Source organism: Neolamprologus brichardi, chromosome 4 (genome assembly GCF_056152115.1).
Source record: "Neolamprologus brichardi isolate AB-2024 chromosome 4, ASM5615211v1, whole genome shotgun sequence".
Taxonomy (NCBI): Eukaryota; Metazoa; Chordata; class Actinopteri; order Cichliformes; family Cichlidae; genus Neolamprologus; species Neolamprologus brichardi.
In genome coordinates, this window is record NC_142107.1 from 22420491 (window position 1) to 22442006 (window position 21516).

The following is a 21516-nucleotide window of genomic DNA, read 5'->3' on the forward strand; positions in this document are numbered from 1 at the left end:
ATTAGTAAAGCCTGCTTCCTGTTCTGATCCATAAAGAGGAACAGTTACCGTCTGTTTCTCTGTCTCTCAGCAAAAGTTCGTCCAATATTACGATTTGTTTTTTTAAATGACATTTCAACGGACTGCGAGGTGCCTTTCAGCACTGATGGCTCTGCATGCTGAATACTAATCTGGTGCAAATGGCAAAGCTTGAAGCTACTGATGAACTGTAGCTTATTTTAACTCGAAGAGCAAAACAAGTCGCGGCTTCTGCAGGCTTGATAAGACTCCTCATTCCTCCGCCTTGTTCTACTTTACCTCCACCCACGATAACAAAGCATGGAGCCCTGCTGGAGCTGGGAAAGGCCTGCATAGCCTTCGGCGTGGGGCTTGTCAGAATACGTAGCTAATTAATTAGACAACAGAGAGCTACGAAAAGCTCAGAGGCTGCCTTTGCTTTATTTAAGGCTGCCTCTGAAGCCACTATGCTGCTTCTGCATCGCCGGTAATCGGACTCACAGACGGGTCATTTTCTGTGGTCAACGCAGGCGAGGCTGAAGTAAACAAAAGCCGTCACCTCGGGATGTGGTCGGATCAAGTATCCGTTTCCACAGCTGACTGAAAACATTCAACACTTGACCTGAAGGTGCACAAAACTGAAAAATCAAGGCTGAAGAAAAAACCTTCATGATTCTGTCTACAGGATAGAATAATAATGCTAAAGTAGAGCTGATCTAATTGAATCCTGGTGTTTAATCTGTATATGAGTAGATTTTACCTTGTTGGAGAACTTGAGGTGAACTTCAGCCTCATCATGGAGACTCTTCTTAAGCTGAGTCCACGCTTCTCCGAGAGTCCTGAGAGAACATCGACGTGAAGTTAAACTCACAGATCAAAAGCATTGAACGGTTGGGTCAAAGTGTGCAGACGAAGCAGATACAAGATGCATAATTGTTACCTTAACGGCATAAAAAGCAAAAGCAGATTCTGTGCAGCAAAACAAATAAACCATACGTACAGAACCTAAGCAAAGTTTCAAATAATGGTCTCAGCTTATATATAACAAAACAAAGAAAGTTCTCAAAGGACTCTGTGCAGACCTCAACAAAATAAATAAAAAATAATAATAATAAATTTGCTCGTTTAAGTTTAGCTTTTATTCTTTTCATTACTAGTTTCTTCTTTTCAGTGTTAGCGACAGCTGTAAAAGGCTGATGGAGTATTGTCGTCACCCGCTGGGCAGAGGGAGTGGAAACCCAAGTTTGAGAACAAAGTCGCTTAGGATGTTAAATTGATACCACAGGTGGACTGGCAGCTGCCAGTATTTTTAATAAATGACACCAAAGGATCATATTTGTCAAAGCCATGGATCAAAATGTCATGTAGTGTGCTGTGAGCGGCAGGAGGAAGGACCCAAATGCAGGACTCATAAAGGGCAAAGACTTAAAGCAGCAGCTTTATTTGCTGGGAAAACTCAAACATGAATATAAGGAAACTAAAACCAGAAGCACGAAGCACTAACTAGAAATCTGGGGAAACTAGAAAACAGAACTGAACAGCTAACTAGAACGCTACCACAAACACAGAGGAGAAAACACAGCGTGGAGAGGTTACGATGCGACACCTGACAAAGAGAAACACAGGACTTAAACACACCAGCAGGACAATGAGAGGATGGGGAACAGGTGGTAACACAGCTGGGACAAATCAGACCTAATGAGACAAAGGAAGCAAAGCGGAATACATGGACAAAGGACACAGACTGTCAAAGTAAAACAGGAAGTACAACACGGAGACGCGGATTTGACACTGAGACTAAGAAACGACTGACTGGGAAGGAGGAGGAACATGCAGACGAGCGTCACAAGACGAGGAACGTGAGAAAGACAAAATAACAGAAACCAAAAAATATAACACAAGCAGAACCAAAACCCATGAATTACAACAATCAAAGAATATAACTAAAACCCACACAAAGACACTGCGTCACAGACCCAGTACTGTGACACAAAAAGCTCAGAACATCAATACAAACATGTAGGGCTGCACGATTAATCGTTAAAAAATCGCGATCTCAATTCATACTTATGTGCGATCTCATTTCCAAATGACAACGATTAAAAAAAAAAAAAAAAAAAAAAAAAAGACGACGACGATTGTACCGCATTTTGATCCGGGACGTAATCTGCATGAAAACAAGCGCTCACTCTTCCTGCTCGACAAATGACGAGGGCGGAGCCTTATACCACGTGATACAGAAGCTGGCTGCTAAAATTGGCAGGGAAAAAAACAACGGAGAACAGGTCAGGGATGACGAGAAAGTGACAGGAGAAAATCCGTCCTGGTCAACCACCCAAACATCAATAACGGGAACCTTATACAGCGCTTCCCTATACACGTCGAACTCCCGCAGGCGCAAAGAAATTACGGAGGCTATTACTTATCACCTGACCAAAGATATGGCTCCATCAACACTGTGCAAAACGAGGGATTTAGGAAAATGATCAACACCCTAGACAAACGCTACACAGTGCCGTCCCGCAACTATTTCTCTATTGTTGCACTTCCTGCTCTATACACGCAGTGTGGAGCAACGGTGGAGACGGAATTTCAAGCAGTACAACATTTTGCGGCAACGACAAAATGTGAGACATTTGTTATTTTTATGTTTATTTATTGTTTTTATGTTCAGTCTCAACTGTTACGAAGTTGATGTGCAGTTAATAAATGCAATAAATATTTATACTGGAAAAGAAAATCGTGAGAGAATCGTGATCTCAATTCTAAGCAAAAAAAATCGTGCAGCCCTACAAACATGTGACTGACAGTTTGCAAAAATCCAAAGCTTCTTCAGTCTGGTTGTGTTGGAAGATTTCACCAAACTGACAAAAGGTAGAACACACTTTTCTTTTTTTGAGTTACTTTCAGGATTGCAGGATTGTTTCTGGTTCTGAACTCTCCTTTTAGTGGCAGCAGTTTGATCCCTGGCTCCTCCAGCCTGTACTTCAAAGTACCCTTGGGCGGGATACTGAACCCTGAGTTGATCCTGAGGCAACTTTTGGACTGTGTGTTAGATTAAAAGTGCTTAGGCATAAAAAAGTGAATGTGTGTGTTTGAATGGGTGAATGTAGCAAGAAAGCACTGAGAAAGCTCAAATTGAGCAGAAAAACATTTTAAAAGTACCAGCCTGTTCCTTTTTTTAGTCTTAGCTTCATACTGTCACTGAGAACAGATGTCAGAAGAAATCTGGTTTAAATATAGAGCGGCCACAAAAGTAGAGAAGGTCAAATGAATTATTTTGTTCAAGTAGCTACACCAAGCCCCAGTTTGAGATAAACATGGATTATTTTAAACTATGAGTCATGCAAAGCTACTCTAGTCCCAGAATGAAAACATGAAGCTGGAAATGAGCAGAATTTGTTACCATGTCTTTTAAGATGATCTCGAGATTGTACAAACAAAAATAATTATTTATATTCTATGTATATGTTTGACCTGATGCTTTATTTGTTTGAATGTGGGGGAAATGAATAACGATCTGAGTGTGTTTGAAGAATTGGTTTGACCTCCTGCTGCCCTGTGAACATCCTACGACCAAACTGATCAATACAAGCAAAGGTCAGTCCAGAGCAAAGCAGTACATACTGATCAATACTGATCAATCATGACATCAAAGCAGAGAAGCAGTGTGGGGAATTTTTATGGACTTACCTGATAATGCGACATAGTCTGCATAGGCTTTAATGAATACTAGTAGTAGAATACTTATTGAATGAGTACTTCAGTCTGTTAGCACTAATTAGCAGGTATCAGTTTCTGTGTTATGGCTGCAGCTTTAGCATTAGCTTGTAACTTAGCACTCTGTCTGAATATGGTCACTTCTGGCTACAAAACCCCAACATGAAGGTCAAAACGCTAAAGTTGATGCTTCACGATAACACAAACCAGTGGGTGACAACTGGTTTCATATAGAGCACTTGTAGCTCAGTCACATCAGAATAAAAAAATGGACAGCAACCTCCACGCCACTGTCATCTCAACAAAAATATATTAAGTTGTTGAATTTCATACAGATCCTACATGACTTAAATACGTTCACCACAGAAACATGAAATTATGTTGTTCACATTACAAGTTTGAATTTTGTAAATGTAATAACCGCCCAATTTAATTTTTTTGAGCGTACCTAACATGCCTGGTTGTCATAGCAACGGCATTAATATGCAACATGGACGCTTTAAAAAAAGGTGGACGTCGAGGCAAGAATATACCCGCTACTCGGTCTGTGGCTTTTTGTCAGCCTTGGGGATCAAAGTGCTGTTTTTTATAGCCATCTTCCTGGTTGCCGGGTTTCAAAAATGGCAAATGGTTTTAATTTTCGTGAACGAGATGCTCTCGTGACTCATCAAGTGATGCTACTGACCAGCCAATCGGTGGCATGCAGTCTGATGACGTCACATTTTAGTCAAGCCGAGTAGGTACTAATGGAAAAGGGCCTCATGTGCATCTTCTACATACAGTGTGTGGTTTAGCTGCATACACCCCACAAAGAAAAGAGAAACACAAACCACTGGTGATGTAAATTTCTTAGGCCAACACCAAATGCAGCAAATGCAAAGGCTATAAAATCAGTTTGTTGGCACACTTGATTTAAATATTCTCTTTATAGTTCACGTCTTGTCTCAGAAATACATATGTAACAGGATCAGTCAGGAGTTCCCACCTCTCACATCTAATCTTGTCACTAGTTAGTAAATATGGCCCCATGTCATCAATGCTGTGTTTTTCAATCATTTCAAATAATATTATAAATATTAAATATTATAATTATAATAATAATTATAATAATAATAGCCGCACAGCAAGAAGGTCCTGAGTTCAATTCCAACATCAGGCCGGGGTCTTTCTGTGTGGAGTTTGCATGTTCTCCCCGTGTTTGCGTGGGTTCCCTCCGGGTACTCCGGCTTCCTCCCACCGTCCAAAAACATGCAGCTTGTGGGGATAGGTTAATTGGATAATCCAAATTGCCACTAGGTGTGAATGTGCGAATGAAAGTGAGTGCGAATGGTTGTCTGTCCAGGGTGGACCCCGCCTCTTGCCCTATGACAGCTGGGATAGGCTCCAGCGCCCCCCGCGACCCTGAAAAGGATAAGCGGAAGCGAATGGATGGATAATTATAATATTATAAATACCATAATATTTTAAAGTGGTCACCTAAACTTTTTTACTGGACATTTTTTTTATATATCTCATTGAATTCTTTGATATTTGATCTTCAATTTAATGTAATAAGTTTTTATGAGTGTCGGGAAAGCAGTTAAATCCACCCTTGCCAAGCCTTTCCCTTCCTACCAACTGCTTCTAGGATCGACTCATAGGCCGTCGTGTTATTTTGCCGACAGACAAGCGCGATGACAGGAGTCATCTCTGAAAGCAGCATCAAACACAAACAGGATGAATCTATTTTAAAATCGTCCTATCTTTAGAAGCGGTTCTGGCGATTATTGAAACTGTCTCCTGTTTCGAGAGGAAGCTTTTTGAGCTGCACTCACTGATTCATCTCACAGCTTCTGTTTACTGCACTCACCCTTCCTCCTGCGCTGCCAGGGGGCTGAGAGACAGCTTGGAGAGGTTCTTGGCATATTCCTCCTCAATCTTTATCCTGAAACACAAACAACAAGATGAGGAACTGTCAGCTGCCTGGCTCAAGGGAGGACAGACAGAAACAGCTTCAGTGGTTGGAAGAAAATACTTTTCTGAATCTTAAAGAATCCAACACCGGGCATAGCTCTGACCCTCGTACATCGGCAGCCCAGCCGAGCCCCTGCTTTGCTTTACAGCAGTTCATTTTCAGAGCGGCTCTTCGCGCCTTCATTGTGAGATTTACTCATTTTCGCCCCGGGCTGCGTTCAGCCCCGGGAGCCGTGTTTGTGCCCTCTGTGACATTCACTACCTCACATTTACCGACCACACCTGAGTAAATCTGTCACCCAAAGAAGGTCACCAGGCCCGTTCTTTGACTTAATGCCTCGACTTAATTCTCACAGGCACCGAGCAACCCGGAGAAATGGGAAAAGGTCAGGAAATCTTCCCAAAGGAACTGGGAATCTTGAGTCAATTCTAAGTATATTCACAGGAGATTCCTCATTCACTTCCCACGACGTGAATGGAGCTTTTGTTGGATAAGGTGGAGCTAATTCTATAGGGAGGCGTGAGATCGGATGTAAAAGTTATTTGTGGTGTTTGTGACGTCCTTGTTCTGATTCAGTAGGAGGATTTTTCCCGCATACGAGAAGATTTGGCACACCCTCGCGTACTCAACCGTAAAAGGCATTTTGTTTGTCAAATACCCAGAAATAAGAGGAAAAAGCTCAGACTTCTCTTAAGGAAGGTAACACTGACTCTTTGTGTTAATGAAGATGTGGATCAGTCGTGCTAATGTGTAACGATGACCTCCCACAGGCTCATTTTGAGCCCAGAAATATCCTGCTGAGATCTACAGCTCTCTAATAACAGAGTGAAACCACACAGAGGATCATTTAACCTGCAACTGTACTGTGTGTGGATTTAATGTGCTGCACATAATAAAATCATTTTAGGTATGCTTTCGTTGAAAAGCTTTCATACACATCAACCTACCAGGCTAAGAGGCTTTCCATTTCTTACAGAGAGCGAAAAAAATAAATGCTTTATTACAGAGTTTTACTTTAGTTTCAGTTTTTAAGGTTTAGTTTACTTTAGTTTCACTTCATTTTTGTTCAGTTTCACTTTTAAGGAGGTTTAGTTTCAGTTTATTTTACTTGAGTTTCACTTTTTAAGAGGTTTAGTTTAGTTTTACTTCTAGCTTTTAAAAAATATTAAGTAGCTCACGCGCGCAAGCGATACGTCTTTGAACAGAGACTCATTATAGTGTCAAACTTGGTTTAGTTAACTCTTAGTTACTATATTAACTTGACTTACTTAGCTACTTAGCTGAACACAACAACATTACATGACAGGTGTGTTGAAATATGAAATGATTGACTGAATAGGAGTGTGAATACGCTTGTTCCACAGTGTTTGTTCTTGGTTTAAACCTGGACCTGTAACAGCAGTGTGTGATAACCCTGAAGATTTTAAAGTAATTAATAAAATCCTACATTTGTTTCTGTAGCGAGTGTGAAGCTGGTTAAATTCTGATGTGTCGCCTACATCCAGCGTTTGTCAGGAGTCTTTCTGCCACGTTTTATACCAACTCTAGATGCGATAACGCTGCATCATTCAGACAAGTGCAAAACTCTTATTGGGAGGAAACGAGGGTGTGTATAAAGTGTCCAGTTACATTACTGGAAAGCACTGTTCTGTCCTCGGGTGTATTCCTAATCTGTACACAGCAAAACTGAAGAAGACTCCATGCTTTGAAACTGAAATGTTGATCAAACACAAAGAACTCAGTGTTCAGATCTGAACTTTCTCAGTGATGCTGATTTTTACTGCCTAATAACCTGTAATCAGACCTACAGCATGCATTCACAGGGTGGAACGACCCCTGCTTACTCAGTTTATTTCAGTGTCATTTCATTTATTCAGCACAAAATCACAACAGCAGTCGCCTTAGAGCAGGGGTGTCAAACTCTGGCCCGCAGCCTAATTACATTTGGCCCGTGAAGTCACACCAAATTTCTATTAGAGCTGACCTACTGGTGTTATACAGCTAATATATATATTGTTTAGTATTAAGCTTTGCTTGTTCCATATTCAGTTTTTCAGAAAAACGTGTTTGAGTCCATAAGAAAAGATTCATTCTCATATCTGGAGGAAGATTTTTTTTCCCAATAAATATTAATGTTAGCCCGCGACTTTGTTCCAGTTTTGAATTTTGGCCCACTGTGTATTTGAGTTTGACACCCCTGCCTTACAGCGTTTTATATGGTAAGATAAAGACGGCAACGATCCAGAAAAAAACACAAAAATCAGACGACCCTCTTTGAAAAAGCTCTTGGCGATAGTGGGAAGGACAAACTCCCTTTTAACAGGAAGAAACTGGTAGAAACAGGGTGAGGGAGGGGTGAGGGCAGGAAGACGCACTGTGGAGCAGAGCCAAAACACACAGCAAGTGTTTATTAGGGTGATAAGGACCTACTGGTAGGAAAAAGAGACCAATGAGTGTGGAATTAATAAAAACAAATGACTCAGTGGGTGGATAAGAGTGGGGTCAGATGATCAGACTTTAGATGGATAAAAAATACTAATAAAGTCAGTGCAGACTACAAGACAATCGAGACTATGACCAGACTTTTCCATTAATAGCCTTGGTAATCCTTCCATTCACAAAATGTGGTTTTCCAGCTCTGGGATTATTTCTGACTCCAGAGCAGCTGTGTGTCTCAAACTCTTGTTAGTTAATTAATTTAATCTGTTGACACCAAACTGCTTATTTCCAGCGGAGCCGAGTCGTTACCTCTCGTGGATAAACTCGGCCATCTCCTTCTGCAGCTGTTTGCCCTTCAGCTGCTTCTGCAGGAGAACCTCGAAGCCCGTCACCAACGTGGTGCCCTGGGGGTCTTTCCTGTCGGTCTGAGGAAGAGGAGCGCATCATTCAGTCACAGCAACAATGAGTTCACGGACAGACCGTCCACTAACACCTCCTAGTTGTTTACATCTGAGAGCGTGTGGAGGACCGGGCGGCGTTGAGTCACAAGCCGTGCTCATGAAAGCGTGACTCACACTTGCATGTCAAGGAGGGCATGCGTTGGTGTGCGTGCGTCAGTCACCGGTGGGTGGGTGTGTGTTACATGTGTGTGTGTTACATGTGTGCGTTCCTTTTTTTTTTCTGAGCACATGAATGTCACGCGAACGGTCGGGCCGGGATGTGCGGCGCTCGGCATCATTTGTGGCAAAAGAGGAACAGAAGTGTCAGATTCATGTCGCACAGCAGGTCCGAGCAGCAGGTCAGCTGACAAACAAGACAAAACATCGCAACACGATGTGACAGGCCGCAAACGAGGAGCCGAACAGCAGCAGAAGAGGCGGCAGGGGGACGAGGATTGGATTTCAGTCACTTAGACAGGCTGAAGGGTTTTTGTGTACAAATCTAATTAAGGATGGTAATGTTTGGAAAATTGCAGGAGCCGCGGGAGAGACGTCATTTGTGTTTGCATGAAAACCGATAACAGGTTTTGTTAAATGAGCAGGAGAGTGCTGGATCGACATATTGACCGTTTTCTGTCAGCGCACACAATTTAATGTGAACGTTTTGCTTTTATCTGCTTTTAGCGGCAAAGATTTGCTCAAGTGGTCAACAAAAGGTGCTGACTGGAATAAAACAAATCCTTTGTGTAATGCTTGAAAAGGCTAGTTTATGTGCTGGGTAAGAAAAATGGAAGATCCAACGTCACATTTGCAAAGAAAACATCATCACTTTACAGGGAAGAGCTGCATGGGTTCTCATGTCTGTACTTTCATCACAAAATAGGATTTTTAGGACTTCCTGTCTTTTATTAAGCTTATCCACATTTTCAGATTTAATGATGATTAGATACCAAAATATTCTAGTTCTGGATTCAGAACATTGAACATCGATCGGTCAAGAAAAGATTCAAGTTCTGTGGCTGGTTTTTCTTCATTAGTGAAAGGTTCAGTCTACACTTAGGTAAAGTCAGCACCCGATGGACAAAGAAAAACACTGTCACATGGCAGGAAGAAGACACCAAAAATGGGTCAGAGAACATCTAAGATGATCCATCCACAACACGAGGTTAGTCATTAATATCTCACTGGTGTATGAGCGTCTACCAGAAGTCTTTAATTTAGGCACCAGAAATCTTATGGCACTTTCTAGTCCGCCTATAGCAGCGGTCCCCAACCGTTTTTGCGCCACGGACCGGTTTATGCCCGACAATATTTTCACGGACCGGCCTTTAAGGTGTTGCGGATAAATACAACAAAATAAAACTAGTACCAGTACCGAAAAAAAGACGATTTATTCATAACACACGTGAAAAGACCCAGGAAAACCGAGTTAACGATAAAAACGATAACAAAGTAACGCTGAAAACCGATAAAAACCCTGAAAACTATACATTTCACACCTGAGCCTCAACTCTCATGGCCCGGTACCAAACGACTCACGGACCGGTACCGGTCCGAGGCCCGGGGGTTGGGGGCCACTGGCCTATAGGACAAGATCATGTGTTATGTGAGTGTTTCACCATCACCCTGTTGGTGTTTTTCAAATGAGACGTAATGAGTGAAGTGTGGATCTGACAGTGAAACCTCAAGCTCCTTTCCTGATGACTTGTGAGTGAATATCTCAGATAATCCTACTCTCTGACGCTCACGATGACCATAATTTATAGAATGAGCTTCACTTGTTGTTCAGTATGACATGCAACATCGGGAAAGTGTTTACTGAGGTCGCAGAGAATCGAAATCGAGGGCTGAAGACTTTTGTGCCAGCCCGTTCTCACTCCCGAGGCGTAACATGCCGACGTTTTGTCACGTCCCGCGGCGTTCCTGAGGAACGCGAAAGGAGACCTTCGGCGTTCTTATGGTACGCGGCGGGTTATGGCCGAAATCCAGTGCAATGACGCTCCCGCGGTAATAGACGTTCCAGCCCTGTATTCCAGCCCTAAACCTAACCTTATCCCTAGCCCTAACCATAACCTTTTTCCTGACCTTAACCATGACTTTAATGATGTTAAATAGCGTGTTTCTAAGCGATTTGAAGAAAAAGAGCGAACATGTGTAGATTGAGTCCATACGGTTCTCATATTTCCTCATTTTTCCGAGGTCGTCATTTAAGTGGTTGGTAGCCAAAAACGTAATATGTTGACGATTTGTCACCTAGCGTAAAATGTTACGGTTTGGGAGTGAGAACGTGTTGTTTGTGCAACCAGAAGACTTTTCCAACTGGAGGAGCTGCCCCCGTGCTGTTTTAAGGCACTTCTACCTTGGCTTAATTCTTGGTACCTTTCTTGTATATAAATAGATACATTTATGCTTAAACATTTGTTAAAATGGACTAAAATTAAACGTTGTTTACATTTTAATCTATGAAGCCAAAGCTAAAGAGAGTAATGTACAAAGTTAAAAACAGCTGCTGCACTTCACAAAGGTTACTGTCACAGGAGATGCAAAAATAAAGCCCGGGAGCGAGTCAGGACTCTGCTGCGTCTCTGTGCTTTTGAGGAACTCACCCAGAAGTAATCGCAGTAGCTCCATTCGTCGGGCTTGAGGAGCTGCTGCTCCGGACCTTCTCCAGGCAGAGGAAAAGTCACACAGTTTATCTGAAGTAAGAAACGAGAGGAGACAGAAAGGTGACGAGTTATGACCCAACTGAAACAGAGCTGCTGAAGTGCTGCGGGAAGGAAACTAAATGTGGACGCAAGCAAGGTTAGAGTTTTATCTGGATCATGGGCATGGCGGGAAAAAGGTCAGTCGTGAGTAAACGTATGTGGCGATGAGGAAGGTGACCCGTGGAGGCTTCAGGGAGGAGAGAGAGACAGACTATCACCGAAAACAAAGAGAAAGCATTTCGTCTGTACGGCTCAAATCGAACAAATTAACTTTGTAAACTTGACAATATGTAGTGTGAGAGATAAACACACCCAGCACTCAGCCTGAATACAGACTCCCTGGTCCACAGCGTCTTCAATTACTCTCTGAGTTGCAATTATGTAATGTTCACCATCTGCGAGTCCTCCCTCCTGGCACTGCAAGATACCCTCTGTGCCATGTCAACCGCTGCTGCAAACTGCACGGGCATCCAGGCAGGCTGCTTCATCCACAAACGCACAAAAACACACACTGACTCACACTGTTTACAGCATGAGTTCACCACTGTACTGCTGTCACACAGGCTGGAGAGAAACAACATCTACCAGCTGCTTCTTTCTTTTTACTCCAGCATGTGAAATAAAGAGCAGGACAGGGCTCGTTTTAAGCAACACAATATCAGTCGTGTGCATCCAGGTTTACCTCTCCAGCTGGTGAGCGATGCTTCAGGATTAAAGTTTGGGGTAGATTCAAAGCCAGGGAAAATTTATTCACAGCATACTCTGTGTGGTACCCATCAAACTAAATATAAAGCATCGAGCAGGATGCTCAAAAACAAAGCGGTACTTTTGCTATTATTGTGTGGGTGGAGCTCCTGCTTTGCTATCAGATCTGCAGAAGCCGGTAAACAAGGATCTCACACGCTGCTGTTTGGGAATTGGTTTTTCATATATTCAATGCTTCTCTAGTGCCAGTGTTTTAATGAAGCCATTCTCAGGTCTGGAGTGCTGCGGCTCACTTACGTAAGAGAAAATGCCATGAGGCCAACATCACCTTAAGTCTTCACTCTACTCAAAATGCAAGAGAAAGTGATGTATGTCCTTGAAATTGTTAAGCAACACAGGTAGTTGGTTATAAACTGCTAATGCTACACAACCATAAGACACAAGAAAGACTAATGAGCAATATTACAACCAACCAAAATCTTTAATTTACTTATTAAAGTAAATTTATTTAGTAAATTCTTTTAAAGTAAACTACGGCCCACCTGCAGGACCTTCATGGTCGAAGAGAGTCCCAGCCCACGCTTTGGGAATCCCTGTTTTAATGGGTTGACATGTAAGTTAAAAGATGTTCAACTTTGTCCTTTAGATGCAGATGGACAGCTGAGTCTTGTCCTGTGGAGGTGGCTCTTCTATGTTGTGCCATGCGCTTGTGAAGTGGCTGTTTGGTCTCTCCGATGTAGAGGTCTGGGCAATGTAAAGGTCACTCTTTCGAGGATTCCAATGTTCTCATTTTGGACAGAGAGGACAGATGGTTTGAAAGAGGAGTGAAAGAAGCCATTTATGTCCACTGTGAGTGACCATCTTTGAACAGAGGCGGTGGTTTACGACACCAACTGTCTGCCATCTATAATCCAGTTTTGAGATCCCTTCCCAGACACCTTAATGCCCACTCACATCCTGGGCCATCTGACCTCAGGAAATCACATGATAGGGTGAGGCTAGGTTTCCCAATGAGCTCACCCTTTAGGGCTGATTGTGACCTACACCCATGTTCACACCTTGGCTCATGTGATTAGGTAGAGGATCATCAGGGGGTCCTTTTGTCCCTCTTTTGGGGGGAAACTCCCACTGGGTTTAAATCTGGGACTCGCCACCATTTGAGACCTCCACCGCTTCTCGGATGAGAGGTGAAACGTTTTCAAGCAACTTAAAGAAGTTCAGACGCTTTTCTTTCCAAGCTCCTTAGACTACGATGACCTGGATGACTGAGAACCTTCACAGACAACTGGAACAGTACTTGGTCTGCGACACACAAGTACACATATTGAGAAAGGGCCACAGTCTCCAACCAAATAAAAACTTACTTGCTAGCAGAGAAGCGAGCTAAGATTAGCCAGCTAACCGTTATGGTAAACAGTCATTCATTTCAGTTGGCTGTTCAGGTGACATTAACCACATTATTGGGTATTCAGTTTATGTAGGCATCTTGTCTCAAACTCAGTTTTGACACCTAAAACCAAGAAGTTTTAGGTACTTTTTAGGTATTTGCCTACTGGTGGTGGTCAGAGGGCCCGGTGGCACCTGTGTCTGGCAGCCTCGCCTCTGTCAGTGCGCCCCAGGGCAGCTGTGGCTACAATGTAGCTGCCATCACCAGTGTGTGAATGCGTGTGTGAATGGGTGGATGACTGAATGTAGTGTAAAGCGCTTTGGGGTCCTTAGGGACTAGAAAAGCGCTATACAAATGCAGGCCATTTACCATTTACCAAGTATTTCTAGCCAATGTTAGCAAACAACAGGCTACTGGCATGACCAAATTGCTAAGATGGCTAAGAAATTTTTTTTTAATACAGTCACAGAATCATTAAAAAGGATTAAAAGGGTTTTTTTTTTAAGTGTAAATGCTATATATTGCTATTTAAATATAGTCTTTATTTATTTATACCAGGGATTATAAAGTGTAATATATACCCATTTTTAAAGCAGCTTTGTTTCTGGCCCCTTCAAGCTCGGGTCCTCTACCAGAGGCCTGGGAGCTTGAGGGTCCTGCGCAGTATCTTAGCTGTTCCCAGGACTGCGCTCTTCTGGACAGAGATCTCCGCTGTTGTTCCCGGGATCTGCTGGAGCCACTCGCCTAGCTTGGGAGTCACCGCACCTAGTGCTCCGATTACCACGGGGACCACCGTCACCTTCACCCTCCACATCCTCTCGAGCTCTTCTCTGAGCCCTTGGTATTTCTCCAGCTTCTCATGTTCCTTCTTCCTGATGTTGCCGTCATTCGGAACCGCTACATCGATCACTACGGCCGTCTTCTTCTGTTTGTCCACCACCACTATGTCCGGTTGGTTAGCCATCACCATTTTGTCCATCTGTATCTGGAAGTCCCACAGGATCTTAGCTCGGTCATTCTCCACCACCCTTGGGGGCGTCTCCCATTTTGACCTCGGGACTTCAAGGTTATACTCGGCACAGATGTTCCTGTACACTATGCCGGCCACTTGGTTATGGCGTTCCATGTATGCCTTGCCTGCTAGCATCTTGCACCCTGCTGTTATGTGCTGGATTGTCTCTGGAGCATCTTTACACAGCCTGCACCTGGGGTCTTGCCTGGTGTGATTGACCCCAGCCTCTATGGATCTTGTGCTCAGTGCTTGTTCCTGTGCTGCCATGATTAGTGCCTCTGTGCTGTCTTTCAGTCCAGCCACTGGTAGGATTTCTGGATATCAGCCACCTCCTCTATCTGCCGGTGGTACATACCGTGCAGGGGCCTGTCCTTCCATGATGGTTCCTCGCCTTCCTCCACTTTCTGCTGCCTGAGGTATTCACTGAGCATTAAGCACACAATACCATAAGAGCAAACCAAAACAGTAAAGCCTTGGAGGCTGGAAAAATACACAATGAAATAAAATTCACAATGAAGCTACGCTAAGCTGATAATTATCTATTTTAGAGGCAGATGACGCCTGATTTTTAATGGTAAAATAAAAGTGCCATACTTGTGTATATTACAAGCTCTCCTGTACAAGCCATGCAGTAGATTTATGACGCAAACATCTTTATGTTGGAGGGCTCAAAAGAGAAGGCAAGAAAGAAGTATAGAACAGTTAATTTCTTTAGATTTTCAGTATTTGTGACAGAGTGTGAATATTTCCATATACAGGTATATTTCCACATAAAACCTTGATTATTTTGCACTTAAAACTTCACCAACCCCAGCATTAATATGTAGTGGGCTTCCTCTCTCTCCTCTCTTTGCCACCACAAACAAAGCATCATAACAACTTCCAAAAAACAGAACGTAAAATAGATGAGTAATGCTCTTCTTCTCTTTGTTATATAATCGCTAAAATCCAGAGGACACGTTAATAAGGCAAACTGCCAGTGAAACTCACGGATATGGTAGCAAGCTAATAAACAACATTAACTCACAGTAGCACATTGCAATGTAAAGGAGCAGCGGTGTGATTTACTCTGTGTGCAGACCAGTCACTTTGTTCATTTTCTGCCTCAGAGACCATACTGATTGTCATGGGCACCAGATTTTCCATTACACTGGCTCCACATTTATCATGACTGTTGTTTATCTGCCTCTCACATCCAGCAAAAAATGAGACCATTCATCTAAGGGAAGCCTGTCTGGCTAACTTACTTCTCCCTGATGGCTGCTTAGTGAGGTACTCTGGGGCTGAGAATAAAATATTAATATAGATTACCTTTATGCCACAGCGTGTGATAAATCAGACCGAGGCCAGTCTTGGGGGGGTGTTTGAAGTCCAGCCATCGGGCTTGACTGTTTGAATTTAGCACAAAGCAAAGCTGCAAGCTGTATATGAGTGTAGATTTGCTGAGTGAACTGGCACATTTAGTCCTCAGTCAGCATTCATAAGCATTCGCCCTCATGAGAGTTTAGTATCCAAGCTACAGGCAATGCTTATTTCATTACATATTTTTGTGTTTATTTATTTTGCTGACGAGAGTCGGGGGAGGGGGGGGGAATCAAGTCAAAGAACAAATGGTCCCTGAGAGACGTAAACCTGGAAGATGAACAAACAAATGTTCGTTTTCGAGCAGCATATAGCACATTTCCTGCAAGACTCCACCTTCACAGCCGTACACAGGTTCACCTTACTATAAACCCCCACTCTGTTAATATTGTTTCCAAGCCTGGGAGCAACCAGGAATGTTCTTAGTTTATTAGCTGATAAAACAGGAGACAAAACGAGGTTAATCGTTGTTAATACAAATACTAACTGTAAGATACATTTAAAGCCATTAATCACATATACAGGTTTAATATCTAAAACGTGTTTTAGATTGAAGGCAGCTGAAATATATGGTGCCATTTACACCATTTGCACACGCAGATGTTGCATTGACACCGATTAATTTCAGGCTTCAACGCTCTTGCTTCTCATTCACATGCATTGGATGATGTCACATGTTGCTGAACTGAATTATGGCTCCGTCGCTTCACTTTGCTCATGAGAATGATGCGGTGGCGTGCACGGGCATCAAAGAATGGGAGCTAATACTGACTTTTAATTGTAGCTTGGCTAGCTTGCTTTTGATAAAGGCTGGTTGCTAGCATAATGCTGCAGTCACAGACTTGTCTATGAACACTATCCCGCTCTTGGCCATACTGTAGTGATACTGAGCAAAGAGAAACACAAACCAGAAATGGAGAAGGTTTATTTTACTTTCAAGGTGAAATTTTCCATTTTGTCACATTTTTTCAAGTTTTACTAGCAGTTAGCGCGTTTGTGTACTGCTAGCGACCAAAGCAATCGATTTCATCCAGTAACCTCCAAGAATGAATGACGCGGAACAGATGCGTTTCCCTAGCAACCAGTACTTAAGTCACATCCATTTTGGCTCTTGATCAACGATGCCACATGAAATATGAGCGTAATGATACCTAGCCACTTTATGAGAGATCATATGTTAATTAGCTGAACTTTTCTGGCATTTACTTTTTCACCAGCAGCCCAGATACGTTTTTTTTCTTTTTCTTTTCAGAAATACTTAACATCTTCTGATAGTGAGCTAGCTTGGTAGCTAACTCTGATGAACCCTGTGAATCCTTTTCACGGTAACATGACAAAACATCTGGCCCGTGTTTTAACTCTTCTTTCCATTCGGACCCAGATTGCCGTTTCTTCACTGAAACCTCCTCTGCAAAGATGCCAGCTGACGTGGTACCGAGCACGTGCAGCCCAGCAACAAGTCAAACCACATGTGCATGAATGTTTCATTAAAAACTTCAAGTCTCAAAAATTATTAAATCTGATCCGATCGGTCAGATGTGGTGAAGGTGAAAACAAGGTTGCAAGGCGGCTGCTTCTCGTGTGTGAAGCCTCGGCGCCCCGCGAGGGTCCATTTTGCCAACAGTCATGGATGTGAGCGTCTCCATGACAACTGTGGAGGGGTTGTGTAACGTGAGGTGCACCGCGACGAACAAAAAGACACCTCTGAGGGCCGACGTCACTGATTTAGTTGTTATCACCTGTATTTTTTTTCCAGCTGCTGCAGAGACATTTAGCATGCATGATTGTTTTTTTTCTTCCCAAGCATCAAGACTTCCCAGAAATTCCTCTTTCTTTTAGTGGAGAAGGAAAAAAAATCTCTCCATGAGAACTCTTTGGATGAAGCCAAAGAACAACAATAGATCTACGAGCTGTGAAAGGCTTTGGAAAAGCAAACAAAGGCGAGGAAGAAATAATCTTCAAAACAGTATGTCTTCAGTGAATATCTGAATGGTTCCCCCCTCCCTCTCAAACCACCACCACCACTTTCTCCTATGGCGGTGTTTTCCATTTCAACACCCATTAATCAGTGCTATTGCCTTTGTCACCATGGAAACTGGACTTGCTGCATCTCTCTCAGGTCTGGTGGTGTTTTTCACAATAGCCAGACTGACGGCTCCCGTGGCTGCAGCAGGTCAGCGAGCCCACCGAGTGCAAAATCAGCCCCTCGCGAGACACAAAACCCACCTCTGTCTGCTTCTCCATCAACGCACGACCGCCTAACCGCTGCCCCCCCACCACCACCCCCTCACCACAGCCGTCATTATGGACTGAGAGATTACATAACTGCAACTACTGTCTGGGTATCTTCACACAAAGCTACTGTGTACATTATAGAAAAAAAATCCCTGCACCGTGGTGAAGACCTCAGTTTCTACTCCGAGTGTGACCTGCAGAGGGTGATAACAACTGGAGGAGACAAACACACACTTAATCTGACATATCATAAAAATACCAACAGGATTCTGCAGGCTCCTCACTTATCAGTCATTAAAAACACATCAGACAGTCTCCAAAGCCTGAATTAATCTTTGACAGACATAAAATCAATATTATAGACTGAGGCCGCTCAAGTCAATGAGACCGATATGAGTGCGAGACTCCCGCACAGCTTCTTCATTCAGATGATTGAGGTATCCAGTATTGCAGGGAACCCCCTCACATTACTCCACAAGGACATGTAATGCATTATGATTTGAGTTTAACGTCAACAGATGGTAAAAGAGAAAAAACAAGTGATTTGAACTTAATTGAGGTGCATGAGGAGCTTCAGCAGAGGATGCACAGATAGAGGCACAAAGAAGGAGAAGGATTAAGTTTCTCAGTACTCACGGTGATCTTGGTCTCCTTGACCTCCTTGATCTGCCTCTTGGCCGGCGAAACAGAGCCGGGGGGCTGCGGGGCGAGACAGGAGGGATCGTCAAAACTCTCCTCAGTGTCAAAGCTGGCTTCCATCATCATCCCTCTCACCTCCTCCTGCTTCTCTATTCTGGGAAAGCCTCACTCTCTCCTCTCTCCTTTCTCTTTCCCTCCACGCACCAAGGCTGCCAACGGTCTCACAAGCCGCGGAGTGAGCGGAGAGGAGTTGCGTTGCAGGAGGGGGAGGGAGGGAGGTGTGTGTAACTGCGGTGGGAAGGTAGCATGAGGGAGGAGGAGGAGGGAGGCAGTAAGGGGAATTGGTGGCGGCTGTGGGAGCGTGACAAAGTCTCGCCTCCGGTTAATGTGCTGTCACATGAGTTTTAAGGTTGTAGCCCAATCGCCGCCTCACCTCCACACCTGCCTTCCCCTTTCACCTCACCCAACGATGTCCATGCAGGAGGAGAGAGAAAAGATGAAGAAACATCACTGAGCTAGTTCTGGGATGGAGGCACTGGAGGATGGGAAGAGGGGGAATTTGCGAGGAAAGAAGAAAAAAGAGAGGACAAGGAGGCAGATGAGGAGGAGGGGGGGTGTTTACATGATCCTTGCCCCACCTCCCTCCCCAGAGACCCAGATAGTGAAGGAGGAGGGAGCAGCGAGGCGTAGGTGTTGGTGATGGGGGTTGGCTTGATGGAAATGGCTGAATGATGATATTTAAGAGACAAATTACAACTGGGAGGAGGGGGGAGGGGGGAGAGAGCAGGAGGGAAAACAAGCAGCCAATGAGAAGCAGCGTCTCTGATTGTGTGTGTGTGTTTGGGAATGAGACGCACGCACATCTCAGGGTTAAGTGTTCAGATTCAGCTGTGTGTAAACAGTGTGTTTACACCGGCAGCTACATCGCTATCGTCTTCCTCACGTGACGCCGCTTCACCCGAGGCGTTGAACGTAAAAGCTGCGCACGGAGCAGCTTCCTCGCCACACCTTTGTACAACACCCACCTGGTCCAACAACAACACCGTCAAACGAGAACGACACAGAGGAGCGCGGCAAACATGTTCTCACCTTGGTCGTGCAAAACATGGCGGCTGGCAGCTCTGACCACAACAACCACAGTCCAGGTTTGGCGGGATCCGTGGGCCCGGCGCTCCCAGTGTGAGCTTTGATTATTTGTTTTTTTTTTGGCTGGCCTCCTTCTTCACAAACTCTAACATTTGTCCAAATCTCAGACGCCCATATGGCCCAACTGTCCGTCCACCTATACTCTCCTGTGTGATCATGACACCGTATGCCCTCATCTGACTCGTAATTAGTCACGTGGGTTGGCATGTAATCGAAGTTGGCCCGGGTCCATCGGCGCTGCGGGAGCGGCCCTGCTTTCAGTGGAAAGAGAGCGCCAGCTTCCTTTGAAGTGGAATCTTTTACAGGAAAACTGTGGCTGTGGTGATATGGGTGATTGTGACCACAGAACAGCCTGACCAAACTAAAGAGCATGCTGTGAGTGCTGCTCGCTTTTTACAGAATGGAGGACGCGAAAAGACGCGATGCACAAACAAAAACATGCGACTTTTTGGCAGTTCAGAGTTTTAGCAGCAAATCTGGGCGATGTCTCACTGAGCTGAAGTGTCTAGTATTCAATCCTGACAATCATTGCTAAAGAGTGAGACAGCCAACAGGGCATCATACAGTAATTCTGTGGGGAACAGGCAGTGGTTCAAGACTGCATGGAGGTTCTAGAAAAAGCATAAAAGCTTCTAAATACTGAACTCTGAAGGTGAGCTTTTCCATTTTTATTTAAACAGATGTTTTAGCCATTTCTTACCAAATGTGCAACAAATGAGCGCGCTATCAGCTATTCTCAGTAAATATATCTTCAGAGAAATGAATTCCAAGCGCTCAGATACCAAGGTTACATTCTCAGGCTGTGTTGTTATTATCCTAAAGCAATTTCAAACAGTTTTAACCTGAGAACAGCTGCAGTTTGTCATTTCTGAGAAACCATCAAACCTAATCTTTGCCAAAATGACTGTGATCACCTCATGTTTCAGTAATAAAGAGAGGGAATTTTAGGTTAATTTCTTCCTGGTTTTGGAGTCCGTTTCCTGCTCTGTACCTTTCCAAACTATGCTATAAAAGAAGATGAGACTGGAATAATTACATTTATCAGCATTAATGAGGGTGAAAACCTTTGTTACTGTAACAGCAAATTATTTTTTGACAGCTAAGGAAAATCTACATGTAAGTGATCTTAAATAGACACGTGGTGCACTCAGTAAGAAAACTGTCAGAGTGGAGGATGCTTTTAGTAAACAGAAAGCAGTCTTAGCACTTCTGATTTAATCTGTTCATAGCTTATGAGTTGCTATTAATTTAGAAACCTTACATAAAGGTGATTTGTATGAAATCAAACTTAATTTTGGTTAATGATTGTCCAGTTTTATCAACCAATCACCAGTGACGGGGTATCAGATGCTCAAATTTGAGATACTTGTTGGTTAAAAGACGAATGCATTGACCCTGTGAGACTGTGATGGTGATGGTAGGTAACTCTGATGTTAGGTTTGGTGAAAAAACAGATGTAAGCCAACTCCTAAGAAATGGATGTTTTTATTGGACGAGAAAGTGGAAAGTGGAGAGGAGACTTGCTTTGATTAAAATGTGATCACACCATAAAGGTAATCATCATCATCATCATCTGCGGTTACTTCAGACTCAACATCATTGTGCGCCTCTTTCGGCTTACCTGCTTGTGCATCGCAGGCTTCCTCAGAGAAACATTAGCGACCTCTGCAGGCTGACCTTTCTTTGTGCTGCTGTGGCATCCATTGGCTGAAGAAAAGCAGATAATTACTCACGGTAGAGTTTAAAGTATTTTTCAAAACTGAGTTGACAAAAGC

At 43.5% G+C, this 21516-nt stretch overlaps 1 protein-coding gene across 1 annotated transcript in view; it reads right to left on the reverse strand.

The window, feature by feature from the left end:
• Positions 1-19299, reverse strand: part of gas7a (growth arrest-specific 7a) — a 34838-nt gene extending 15539 nt beyond the window's left edge. The window contains exons 1-5 of the mRNA XM_087840087.1: positions 18593-19299; positions 11157-11246; positions 8420-8535; positions 5567-5641; positions 758-836 (exon numbers count right to left, since the gene is read on the reverse strand). Of these exons, the coding sequence (XP_087696213.1) occupies positions 758-836; positions 5567-5641; positions 8420-8535; positions 11157-11246; positions 18593-18721 (489 nt within the window). The 5' untranslated portion in view covers positions 18722-19299. The remainder of the gene's footprint in view (positions 1-757; positions 837-5566; positions 5642-8419; positions 8536-11156; positions 11247-18592) is intronic.
• Positions 19300-21516: the final 2217 nt, after the last annotated feature.